A 13,055-nucleotide genomic window follows, 5' to 3' on the forward strand; every position below is an offset into this window, starting at 1 on the left:
GTGATTTCTAAGCCTAGAAAACCCCACCTTTTAATGCACCTACTCTCTCACTCTCCTCTGATTTATACTGAACTTCCTGTGAAAGCCTTCTGTCTCACGTCAGTGTTACAGCTGAATTATGCAACTAGAATTGTTCTGTGCTCTGTATGTTATTACTTAAAATCTAAAAATCCAAGCTCTCACAAAATAAAAATTTGGGTATTAAAGTTCTGTTACACTTATTCAGTTTATACCACATGAAACATTTTGCTGAACCTAGAATATATGGAATTTTCAGAACCTAGAATATCTTCATTGGTTGAAACCAGTACATTCTCCTCAGCCATTCATATGCAGTGAAATCTGCTGGCTGCATATGAATACGGGGCGTGGGCCTGAGAACTGGCGCATTTCTGCTCTCTGATAGTCATGAACCACTTTCATTTAACGTCAGCCATTGCAAAGAGTGATAAGAAAGTATCCTGATAGGTACTTGGGGGAAACACTTCATTTTTCTATTTCATTAAAACGACTCTTAGATAACACAGAGAGATGAGTTAACCATTAGAAAAGAACCTCACTGTAGCTGATATCTGTTATTAAACTTGGAATGCTTTTTAGAAACAGCTCTCTGAATTTCCTTGTCAAAATAGCTTACAGTTTGCTAATAGCAACTGTAGTTATGCCAAATTTCTCTATTTCTAGACTTTTTTGGTCAAAATATCGACTGTCAGGAGTTAAGGAGTCTGCAGATTATGAACCTCTGTTAATGTACGTAAGATATTAAGTAGTTTGTACTTGTGATAAAATGCCCATCACATAAAAAATGGCTTTTGCGCTTTTGTCCTGAAAGTAATTCTGTAAATGACAAAGAATGTTGGTACAGGAGACAGTAACTCGAAACTCTTTCGTCTTCCCACTTTCCCCCATTTCACGCTCTGGGATGACTAACTCTAAGCCTATTCTTCAAGCCCAAAGGCTTCCTTCTGTGTAACTTCCTTCTCAAACTAGTTGGAAGCCATCTCTTCCTTCCCTGAGCTGCTAGAACTTCTTGTTTGGTGCCACAGTCTGTCTTGTGTTGGTATTCTCCATGTGTCTCTGGCTCTTACTGGGTTAATCTCTCTGAGAGGAATTGGCGGCATATCTTCTTTTTGTGACTCCCATGGGATCTAGTCAAGGCTATGGTTTTTCCAATGGTCGTGTATGGATGTGAGAGTTGGACTATAAAGAAAGCTGAGCACTGAAGAATGGATGCTTTTGAACTGTGATGTTGGAGAGGACACTTGAGAGTCCTTTGAACTGCAAGGAGATCCAACCAGTCCATCCTAAAGGAAATCAGTCCTGGGTGTTCATTGGAAGGACTGATGTTGAAGCTGAGACTCCAATACTTTGGCCACCTGATGCGAAGAGCTGACTCATTCGAAAAGATCCTGATGCTGGGAAAGATCGAGGGCAGATGGAGAAGGGGACGACAGAGGATGAGAAGGTTGGATGGCATCACCAACTCAATGGACTTGAGTTTGAGTAAGCTCCGGGAGTTGGTGATGGACAGGGAGGCCTGGCGTGCTGCAGTCTGTGGGGTTGCAAAGAGTCGGACATGACTGAGCGATTGAACTGAATGTTCCATTGGTATCTTCGGAGTGCGTGAAGTAAGGTGCATTTTATCTTTGGCCAGTTTTTCGTTTGTGACTTCTTCATTTGATCTAGTACAGTGATGATACTGGTGGAAAATAGGAAGACATTATCATCTTAGACTGGATCGTATTGTGGTCTGTAAATCTTCATTCAGCAGTATTTTATATTTGCAAGAGCAGTATTTAACCCTTAGCTCACCTTAGTGTGACAGTGGTGGACAACTTCGCAGGTTTCCTGATGCTGTCTGTTGGGGTTGCTTCTTCGTCCTCGCAGCTTCGTCCTCATGCTGACCGATGACTGTGGGTGTCTTCCGTTCAGTCCGGCATGCCTCAGTGCTTAAAGCCTCGGTGCTTGATTTTACCATCATCATCAAGTTTCTTCCTTAATTGCATTGGTTTCACCTTTTGAAATGGTAAAGAATAAACTTGATTACATTTTAAATGTTCAGCTTTCTTTTAGGTAAGTGAAGTATATTCTGATTTTCTTAAGAAAAGAAAGTGTGTTAACTCCAAGAGGATTGTCACATGTCTAGTTCTGTAGAAACCAAAAGTACAATTGGTCACGTACTGTTCTGGGCAATGATTGTTACATGGATAACAAAGTAAGCTCATTCCCATCTTGAATTTCTTTGAATCGATTTTAACTCTTCACAAGTTAATCTGTTTCCTCCAACAAGTTCAGATTAGTTTGTTGCCATCTGCTGTCTTTATAGAATCTTTATGAAGTAGGTGGGAAACTTCCATTTTTTAGAGGTAGAGAGATTTTTCCTGTCTTAACTCTGTGTGACTTACCTTGGGTCACACAGCATTATAGCTGGAAACAGTAACCACATCTCCCAGACCCAGAGACTTCAGTGCAGTTCAGTCGCTCAGTCGTGAACCGCAGCACGCCAGGCCTCCCTGTCCATCACCAACTCCTGGAGCTTGCTCAAACTCATGTCCATCGAGTTGGTGATGCCATCCAACCATCTCATCCTCTGTCGTCCCTTCCTCCTCCTGCCTTCAATCTTTCCCAGCATCAGTAGGGTCTTTTCCAATCAGTCAGCTCTTCGCATCAGGTGGCCAAAGTATTGGAACTTCAGCATCAGTCCTTCCAATGAGTATTCAGGGTTGATTTCCTTTAGGATTTACTGGTTGGATCTCCTTGCAGTCCAGGGGACTCTCAAGAGTCTTCTCCAATACCACTGTTCAAAAGCATCAATTCCTTGGCACTCACCCTTCTTTATGGTCCAACTCTCACGTCCATACATGACTATTCGAAAAACCGTAGCTTTGACTATGTGGACCTTTGTTGACAGTGATGTCTTTGCTTTTTAAAGGGCAAAATTCCTGGAACCAGAGGGGTATATTCTCTCTGACCAGTAAGCTATCTTGACAGCATCCAGTGGCATATAATAAGGGTAGGATCTGCTGTTTGCTGAATGTGCTGATATTATTGATGTGATTTCTATTATAAAATAATGCAAAGCATGTTGTGAGTAGAAATGTCAATAAGCTTCACCCTTATTTGAATGTCTAGTGCTAGGAAGACAAAATGCCTAGGCAATGATCTCTGCTCTCAAGGAGCTCAGATTCTAGTGAGTTAGCTTCAGCTTGTGGTTTCTCCCAAAGACTTGGTCACTTTGGGAAAACTAAGAAGGCCGAACACAAATGCGAAGAGCGAGGAAGATTTCTTTTAAAGGCTTCCCTGAAATCCGCAGTCATTGAGTTAGCACAGTTCATGTGGCGTGTCTTGCGGGGCATCCTTTGGCATGGAAAATGAAGCACCATTTCAGAATGGCTCTGCTTCCTCTGGGAGTATGAGTGGCGGTCCCAGCACCTAGCAGGGGCTGTGGCCGGCTGCAGGCTGGTGCTGGGCCCACGCCTGTGTGCTCCCCTCAGCACCTGTGCTGAAGACCCAGTTAGCAGGCTCGCCCTCGGGGGGGTCGGGTTTGATACTGTGATGGACAGTGGAATGGTTGGATGATGAGAAATTTCAGTTGAGAAAATTCAGTTCACTCAGGTTGCATGCTGAAAACTGGGGATCAAACAAAAATGTGAGTCCCTTTATTTAGGCTTGCTAATTGCGCTTTGAGAAGATTTGGAAAGAGAGTCAGACGTTATTTAATTGAGCCAAACAGATTTCTTTTGCTTGGGGAACAAATAGTAATAGAAAGAGCCTTTTGCAGCCTTCATCGATGGGGTTTGTTCAGAAGCAGACCCTCAGTGCACAGTCTGTCAAGATGCGCTAGGGGGCAGTTGTGTTTCAGATGCTGTGTTTAATTCAAACGTGAGAGATGCGGCCAAACTCAAGGGGTCTGTTTCTCTGGACTCTTTTCCTTGGTGAATTTCAGAGCTGACTGAGGGTTAAAAATATGAGACAGTCCATAAATGAGGGAATATAGTTAATGGGAGATGAAAAATGACAACTTGCAAGGAAGAGAGTAAGAGGGATTATGAAAAGTGATTTTTTTTTCCCAGTAGAAAAAAAGGCACTTTTTGAGGGGAGAAAAGTTTGGGGGCCAGGAAATTCTGAGTTCTTTTTTCTGCAGCTGTACTGGTTTTAAATCAGTAGATTAACGGGGGGCGGCACTGGACTTTTGTTGCTGAACACGGGCTTTGTCTGGTTGCGGCAAGTGGGAGATATTCTTTCTTGTGGTTCGTGGGCTTCTCATTGCAGCGGCTTCTCCTGTGGAGGAGCCCGGGCCCTAGAGCGTGGGCTCAGCACTCGTGGTGCAGGGGCTTAGCTGCCCCAGGGCGTGTGGGATCAGCCCCAGCCAGGGGTCCAGCCCACGTCCCCTGCATGGGCAGCTGGGTTCCTGTCCGCTGTGCCACCAAGGCGCAGTCCCTGCGCTCTTGTTAACCTTTTCTAACATTTACATTGGAGTGTATTTGATTAACGGTGTTGTGTTGGTTTCATGTACACAGCAAAGTGACTCATTTATAAATATTTGTATTCTTTTTCAAATTCTTTCCCCAGTTAGGTTATCACAGAATATTGAGCAATTTCCCTTGCTGCCCAGTAGGGCCTTGTTGGTTATCTAGTTTAAATGTAGCAGTTTGTGCACGTCCGATCCAAAGCCCCAGTGCACCCTTCCTCCCCACCCTCTCCTCCCTGGCACCCATGCGTTTGTTCTCTAAATCTGTGACTGTTTTGCACATAAGTCCATTTGTATCATTTTTCTTGGAGATCCTGCATGTTAGCAGCATCATGTGGTGCTTTTCTTTCCCTGGCTGGCTTGGGAAGGCCCGTCCAGGTTGCTATGAATGGATTGTTTCATTCTTTTTCATGGCTGGGTAGCAGTCCACGGTAGGTATGTGCCCCGTCTTTTCATGCATCCGTCTGATGAGGGACACTTAGCTTGCATCCGTGTTCTGGCTGTTGTGAACAGTGCTGCCGGGAACACTGGAGTGAGCACTGTGCTTTCTGTGGGTGCGAGCCCGGGAGCGGCATTGCTGGAGCGCACGGCAGCTCTGGTTTTAGTTTGTAAGGAGCCTCCCTGCTGTTGTGCTTAGTGGCTGCACCAGTTGCGCTGCCACCAGCAGTGTAGGTGGGCTTCCTCCTCTCCAGCCCTCGCCACCGTTTATCGTTTGTAGATGTCTTTGTTCGTTTGACCGTGCTCCAGGAACTTAGTTTCCTGGCCGGGGACTGAACCCAGGGCCACAGCAGTGAAAGCACAGAGCTCTGACCAGTGGGCCACCAGGGAATTCCCTGTGAATTTTTTTCCCTTGATGACGGCTGTTCTGAGTAGTGTGAGATCATATCTTATTGTAGTTTTGATTTGCTTTTCTTTAAAAATTAGCAGTGCTGAGCATCTTTTCATGTGCCTTTTGACTGTCTCTATGTGTTCTTCGGAGAAATGTCTGTTTAGCTCTTTTGCCCTTTGTTCAGTTGGAGTTTTTTTTTTTTTGAGCCACATGAGCTGTGAATTTTAGAGACTAATCCTTTGTCAGGCTTCAGCAGTACGTGAACTGTGAAGTTCCAGATGTTCAAGCTGGCTTTACAAAAGGTAGAGGAACCAGAGATCAAATTGCCAACATCCATTGGATTATTGAAAAAGCAAGAGAGTTCCAGAAAAACATCTATTTCTGCTTTATTGACTATGCCAAAGCCTTTGACTGTGTTGTTGTTAAGTCGCTCAATCGTGTCTGACTCTTTGCGACCCCATGGATGGGGCACGACAGGCTTCCCCGTCCTTCACTATCTCCTAGAGTTCGCTCAGATTTGTGTCCACTGAATCGGTGATGCTGTCTAACCATCTCATCCCCTGCTGCCCCCTTCTCCTTTTGCCTTCAATCTTTCCCAGCATCAGGGTCTTTTCTAATGAGTCAGCTCTTCACATCACATGGCCAAAGTATTAAAGCTTTCAGCCTCAGCATCAGTCCTTCCAGTGAATATTCAGGGTTGATTTTCTCGAGGGTTGACTGGTTTGATCTCCTTGCAGTCCAACGGCTTCTCAAGAGTCTTCTCCAGCATCACAGTTTGACTGTATGGATCACCACAAATTGTGGAAAATTATGAAAGAGATGGGAATACCAGACCACCTAACCTGCCTCTTGAGAAACCTATATGCAGGTCAGGAAGCAACAGTTAGAACTGGACATGGAACAACAGACTGGTTCCAAATAGGAAAAGGAGTACGTCAAGGCTGTATATTGTCACCCTGCTTATTTAACTTAAATGCAGAGTACATCATGAGAAACGCTGGGCTGGAGGAAGGACAAGCTGGAATCAAGATTGCCGGGAGAAATATCAATAACCTCAGATATGCAGATGACACCACCCTTATGGCAGACAGTGAAGAGGAACTAAAAAGCCTCTTGATGAAAGTGAATGAGGAGAGTGAAAAAGTTGGCTTAAAGCTCAACATTCAGAAAACGAAGATCATGGCATCCGGTCCCATCACTTCATGGGAAATAGATGGGGAAACAGTGGAAACAGTGTCAGACTTTATTTTTCTGGGCTCCAAAATCACTGCAGATGGTGATTGCAGCTATGAAATTAAAAGACGCTTACTCCTTGGAAGGAAAGTGATGGCAGCATATTCAAAAGCAGAGACTTTACTTTGTCAACAAAGGTCCGTGTAGTCAAGGCTATGTATGGATGTGAGAGTTGGACTGTGAAGAAAGCTGAGTGCCGAAGAATTGATGCTTTTGAACTGTGGTGTTGGAGAAGACTCTTGAGAGTCCCTTGGACTGCAAGGAGATCCAACCCGTCCATCATAGAGGAAATCAATCCTGAATATTCATTGGAAAGACTGATGTTGAAGCTGAAACTCCACTACTTTGTCCACCTGATGTGAAGAACTGACTCATTTGAAAAGACCCTGATGCTGGGAGGGATTGAATGAGGGAGAAGAAGGGGACGACAGAGGATGAGATGGCTGGATGGCATCACCGACTCAATGCTCATGAGTTTCAGTAAACTGGAATTGGTGATGGACAGGGAAGCCTGGCGTGCTGCAGTCTCTGGGGTCGCAAAGTTGGACGTGACTGAACTGAACTGAACCCTTTGTCAGTCACATCATTTGCAAATATTTCCTTCTGTTCTCTGGGTTGTCTTTTCATTTTGTTTATGATTTCCTTTGCTGTGCAAAAGTTACTGAATTTAATTAAATCCCATTTGTTTACTTGTGTTTTTATTTCCATTACTCTGGGAGATGGCTTGAAAAATATATTGCTATGATTCATGTCAAAAAGTGGTCTGACTGTGTTTTCCTTCTGGTCTTACATTTATCTTTGCTCCATTTTGAGTCTATTTTTCTGTATGGTGTTAGAGAGTTTTCTAGTTTCATCTTTTTACATATAGCTGTCCAGCTTCCCCAGCACCACTCTGTCCTAGATGAAGTGACCGGAGGTGCGTGCGTTTGTCTCTGAGCTTCCTGTCCCCTCCATTGGTCTGCGTATTTCTGGGTTGTGCCAGCTCTGCACTGTTTTGATTGCTGTAGCTTCGTAGCGTGGAGAGTAGTCAGGAGCCTCTTTCTTCCAGCTCCGTTTTTCTTTCTCAGGATTGCTTTGGCTATTCGTTTATGTCTGTTAGGATCTTTTATGTCGCTATACAAAATTTAAGAAATTCTGTTCTAGTTCTGTGAAAATGCCATTGGTGACTTGATAGGGATTCCATCGAATGTGTAGATTGCCTTGGGCAGCACAGTCACTTTGATATGTGACTGTACTCTTCAGCCTAGGAGTTAGGGCTGAAAATGGAAAGGCCTTCCTCTAGCAAGTTAAGCACGTGGAACGGAGTTCACTCACAGTAGAGCAGAGGTGGCTGTCTAGGGTCTTTTATTTAACACAGTTTATTGTAAACCCGTCCCAGTTCCTGCCTGCTTCCGAGGAATGGCGGGGATTGCTGCTGCCCTTCCTCTGCCACCGCTCCCCTCTCCCGACCGTGAGCATTTAGGCCGCTCCCCTGCTTCTCAGTAGCCCCCAGTTGTCCATCACCATCGGTTCACCAGCAGCCACTCGGTTAGGACGCGTTGCAGTATTGTAGCTAATTTGGCAGATGCATTGTGTCAGGAGCAACTTCGTGAGTTTTGACTCTTGTTCTTCTTGCTGTGGTCGCTCTTTCCAGTTTTTAAGATACTGTACGTAAGTTGCTTTTGCCTCATGTTCAGTTTGGACATGTAGTATGTGCTATTCTGCCTCTCGCTCCGCGTCAGGATTCACCCCTGAGTGTCTGTGGCTCCTTCCCGCACAGTGCTCTCTTGTATGAACGCAGCACAGTCTATCTGTTCTCTTGTTGATGGGTATTTAGAGTGTTTTCATTTTTTAGCCCCTCAGATCTGTTTCGATGTTTCCTATTTTAAATATTGTCTTGTATTTGGTATTACACTAGTTAAGCTTGTTATTAGAACATTTATTATCCTCTTAAGTGAACTGTCTTGTATAAAAGCTAAAAGAAACACCCTATCATTTCTTATCCACACATCCTCAGTGTTCCTTTACTCTTTTAGGGTGCACCGTTAGTTTCTTCTCCTAAGTTTGAGGTCCTGAATCATATTTCGGGCTAAGGGAAGCTAGCTGCTGCGCCCTTTGCTATTGCCGACCATGCCCTTGAGTTAGAGGAGTTGTTGAGAACAAGTCTTTTGGTTTTATGGTTGTACCGGAACTTGGCTGACACTCTAGGTTTTCAGTGAAGAGGGAAAAAAGTGCTATCAGAAGCCTCTAGAGATTTATTAGGTATTTGGGATGGGCTTGGCATTTGAGGTGTGCCTGACAAATTAAGGTAGCTCGCGGCTAGTGTGGGGAAGTGCTAAAGGACAGGTTTCATTCTGAGCATCTGGAAGAGGTTGTGCCCAGCGTGGCTGCAAGCGCTGAGCTAGTTCAGAACTTGAGGAAGTGTGCCCTGGCGTGTGCTTCTCTCCTGCTGCAGCTGTCACGTGGGATGTCATGGCCAGCTCCTCGGACAGCGAAGACGACAGCTTCATGGCTGTGGACCAAGAGGAGAGCGTGCTGGAAGGGGCCATGGAGCAAGATGAGGAGCTCCGCGCGGCGCTGGACGCCGAGGAGACTCGGCATAACAGGTCCATGTCTGAGCTGCCAGAAGAGGTTTTGGAGTATATCCTGTCCTTCCTCTCCCCATACCAGGAGCACAAAACTGCAGCCCTCGTCTGCAAGCAGTGGTATCGGCTGATTAAAGGTACTTTGGAAAGGGCAAAGGTTTATCTACCCATTTAAGATTTCTTTGAATGATTTTGAATCTCTGTTTCATTGTTTCCTCCCTTCCGTTTATCGTCGTTCTGAAACAGCGGTAGACAGTTCGCCCTGTACATTTTTCTTTCTCTTTATCCTGCCTAGTTTTATGAACAGCTTGAATGCTGTAGTTTTTAATCCAGCTTGAAGTTTTAAAATGAGGATTCTTTCCTGCATATTCCTGGAGTTGATCCAGTAAGCTGCATTATTCTGGAATAGGCAGAATAGGGATGAGCGTGGATTGACGGTAAGAGCTAACTTTCATACAACTCTCACATTGCCAAGACTGTCGTGACCGCTTTACAGTTGACCTAGCAACCTGTGAATAGCTTAAAGTAGCTGTTTATGGTAGATGTGGAGTTATGAAAGCATTTGATGCTTGATTTTATGTCTAAACAGCCCAGGTCCTATGTGTGTATTTTACTTTTTAAAATATATTTCTCCCTTTTTTCCCCTCCATTTTCTAATCAAGATTTCAGCTTTAACTAAATGTTGAAGTTACTAATTATATATGTTTTTTCAAATATTTTTTTGTGTGGACCATTTTTAAAGTCTTTATTGAATCTGTTACAATATTGCTTCTGTTTTTGTTTTTTTGACCGTGAGGCATGTGGGGTCTTCGCTCCCTGACCAGGGATCAGACCTGCACCCCTGTGCTGGAGAGTGGTCTTAACCACTGAACCATCAGTGCAGTCCCCTGTATTTTGAATTAATAACAGTTATTTTGTTTTAGGTAGAAAGGGCCTTTTTTTGTTTTTAATGAAGATGACCAAGCCAGTTGAATAGTCTTTGATCAAAGCAAGGGTTGTATTGACTTTTTCTTTGCTGATGTGAGCAAGGCAGCCAGAGATAAGAGAGAGGGAAAAGGTTTAGATCAGAATCAGTCTTAAAATCTTTCCTAGAACCAGAGAGGTTCTCTGAGGAGCAGGGTCTTTATCAGTTGTCTGGAGTGCAACCTCAATGGCTAAAAAGGACCGGCTGTGTTGAAACTGCCCCCGGGCCCTGCGCGCATCTGCTCACAACTGGTGACATCGGCGTGCACAGCCTGCTTCTGTTGCAGAGTTAGTGGACTCTGCAGGAGAGACTGGCTCCCTGCACTACGGAGGTGGATGGAGTCTCCTCGAAAATAGAGGAGGAAGAATCATACATGGGGGGGGGGGCGATCTAATCAAAGAGACTTATTTATTCTTGGCATTCTTATCATTTCTCCCTTTTCTTTTTCAAGAGAAAAGAACCTTAGCGTAGTATGCACAGTCTTAGGTCTTCGGGGGGAGTCCCTGCCAGCACAGTGTTTTCTCCCCTCAATCATCATGTCTCTGTCTTTTATCCATTGCTGCCTTACCTCAGTCCAGGATTTGAAAATCGGTATTACTTCACCAGTGTATAGTTGGCAGTATGGTCACACATTAAGAATGGTCATGTCTTTTTAATGTTCCAGCTCTTATCTGTGAGTTCAACCAAGGGAGAATGATCATCACTGGAAAACATGTTCTGTGATCCTACTTAAGGATCCACAAGGTGGCATAAATTCAAGAATGATATTCTTTCAAAATGTAAATAATTGATTGTACACTTCATTCAAAACGCTTCTCTTTGAAATAAGATAGTAATTTCATGTGTTGGAAAAACAGATTGTTCCAGAAGTATGAAGCTCTCACTTTTTAAAAAAATGGACTTTATTTTTTTTAAAGTTGTTTTTGGGTTCACAGCAAAATTGCGGGGGTCATAGATTTCCCATATAGCCTCTGCCCCGAGACGTGACAGCCTCTCCCGCTTTCAGCATCCTCACCAGGGTGGTACGTTTTACAGTTGATGATCCTGCATTGGTAACATTGATGTATCATTGTCACTCAAAATCTGCAGTTTACTTTAGGGGGTACATCCTGTGACTTTGGACATGTATATAATGACATGTATCCAGCATTATAGTAAAAACTCTGATTTTTTTTTTAAACAGTTTTCCTTAGTTATAAATTCATCATTTCATAATCCACTGTCAGCTAGTTATTATCTCCTTGTTTAATACAGAGAATCCGTGGTCTAACCATAGATATTTACTAAACAGCTGTTATATTTCAGAGATTGTTTTACTGTATTTTTTCTCGCAAAACTAAATTATCTCCCAAGTCTCTTTGTTTTGGAGTAAGTAGCACCAATTATTTTGATATGTTTCCTTATGATGCGGTGTAAGTGGAGCAGAGTTAAAGTGTGAGCTGATTTTGTCACCTTGAGGGAGTCATTTAACCTTGGTAAAATCTAAAGATTAGATCTTCCAGTTTTGAGCTTATGTGATTTTGTTTTCTGTCTTTGAATGAAAGAAAATCAAAGAAATTTGGAGTTCCTCAAAGAAACTTACATCTTAAAAAAGTGATAGGACAATAGCTTCAGCTCTAATAGTTTGATTTATAAGTGAAGAGTCCAGGCTGAGGCATTGGTTATTTTTGTCTTTAGGTGTAGCTCACCAGTGTTACCATGGTTTCATAAAGGCTGTTCAGGAGGGAAACATCCAGTGGGAGAGTCGGACATACCCTTATCCCGGGACCCCCATCACCCAGCGGTTCTCACACAGTAAGTATTCATCCTGAAAGCAGGTCCCATCTTGCCGGCGGTCATGTTTGCAAAAACTATTTTTGAGGCCTGTGTTTTGTCTGACGTTTTTAATGAAGGGAATGTAAGTGAGGATTCATACTAATTTTACAGCCAGATTAGGGAAGAGCGTGAGCCTAACAGTACTGTAGGCTCTGTGGCATAGTTTTATGCTCTGCTTTTCCACTGGATTTTCCCAGTGTCTGTACTCCAAAGAGGTCAAGGGCCTGGGCTTTTACACACTTGACATCGGGTAAGAGAAGGATGAAGGGAAGGTGTGCATCAGGGCGTTTCTGTGATCCTGCTTCGGGAGTAGCCAGAGTTTAGCAAGAACTCTGTTTTAACATGGTGTGTGTTCGGCAAACACGGAATTTGACTGAGGTCACACACAAATTCTGAACGTGAAGGATATTGATTATAAAATACAAATTTAAGTAATAAAATTATAAATAAAATGTTCTGGCAAATAGACATAATTTAGAGCTTTGACTTATTCTGGAATTAACTCTCCATTGTAGCTGATTTTTATAGATGCCACTTTACGTATGTTTTCCTTTGACTCGGGCCCCACACCTTGTGGAGTCTTAGTTCCCTGACCAGCGATGAAACCCAGGCCCCAGCAATGAGAGCACTGGATCCTAACCACGACCGCCAGGGACTTCCCAGTATCATTTCATTCCGGAGGCGACTGCTTTGCCCTGAGCCACCAGGGGAAGCCCACTGTTGGTTCCTGTCCATCCGTGGAAGTGAGCCTGAGCTGTGTTGCGCTGGAGGCCAGTAAAGGTGTTCACATATTTGGTTTTACAGAAGTTCATTGAGAAGAGAGGGAAGCCTTTTAGAAAGTTCTCGGAATTACTGCTTTAGTTGTATTACTTGCCTATTCAGAAACCTTGAGCATCTGTCCAGTGGTAAAAGCTAAACTTGGTCATATTTAAAACCCTCTTTAACCCGACTTATCTCTACATTTACTTCTTCATCTCCTGACTTTTCCCAAGAGCTCACCTCATTTTAAGTTGTCCTTTTGCTGTGCTCATTTCTTCCTCCCTGGAGTATTCTCGTCCACTTAGCTGAAGCCTGCTTCTTCTTGAAAGCTCAGTTTAAGTTCTAGCTCTTTGGGGAAAGCTTTTCTCAACTCTCTGAGCCACAGAAAAAATTTTCCTGATCTGAACTTCTGTCTGGAAT

The 13,055-nt window shown here is 43.7% G+C and overlaps 1 protein-coding gene across 3 annotated transcripts in view; it reads left to right on the top strand.

Moving 5' to 3' along the window:
* FBXO42 (F-box protein 42) overlaps nucleotides 1–13,055 on the top strand; it is a 101,677-nt gene that overhangs the window by 45,117 nt on the left and 43,505 nt on the right. For all 3 annotated transcript variants that reach the window (XM_068967595.1, XM_068967596.1, XM_068967594.1), the window contains exons 2-3: nucleotides 8,968–9,234; nucleotides 11,739–11,855. In XM_068967595.1, the coding sequence (XP_068823696.1) occupies nucleotides 8,985–9,234; nucleotides 11,739–11,855 (367 nt within the window). In that variant the 5' untranslated portion in view covers nucleotides 8,968–8,984. The remainder of the gene's footprint in view (nucleotides 1–8,967; nucleotides 9,235–11,738; nucleotides 11,856–13,055) is intronic.

This window comes from Capricornis sumatraensis, chromosome 3 (genome assembly GCF_032405125.1).
Source record: "Capricornis sumatraensis isolate serow.1 chromosome 3, serow.2, whole genome shotgun sequence".
Classification (NCBI taxonomy): domain Eukaryota; kingdom Metazoa; phylum Chordata; class Mammalia; order Artiodactyla; family Bovidae; genus Capricornis; species Capricornis sumatraensis.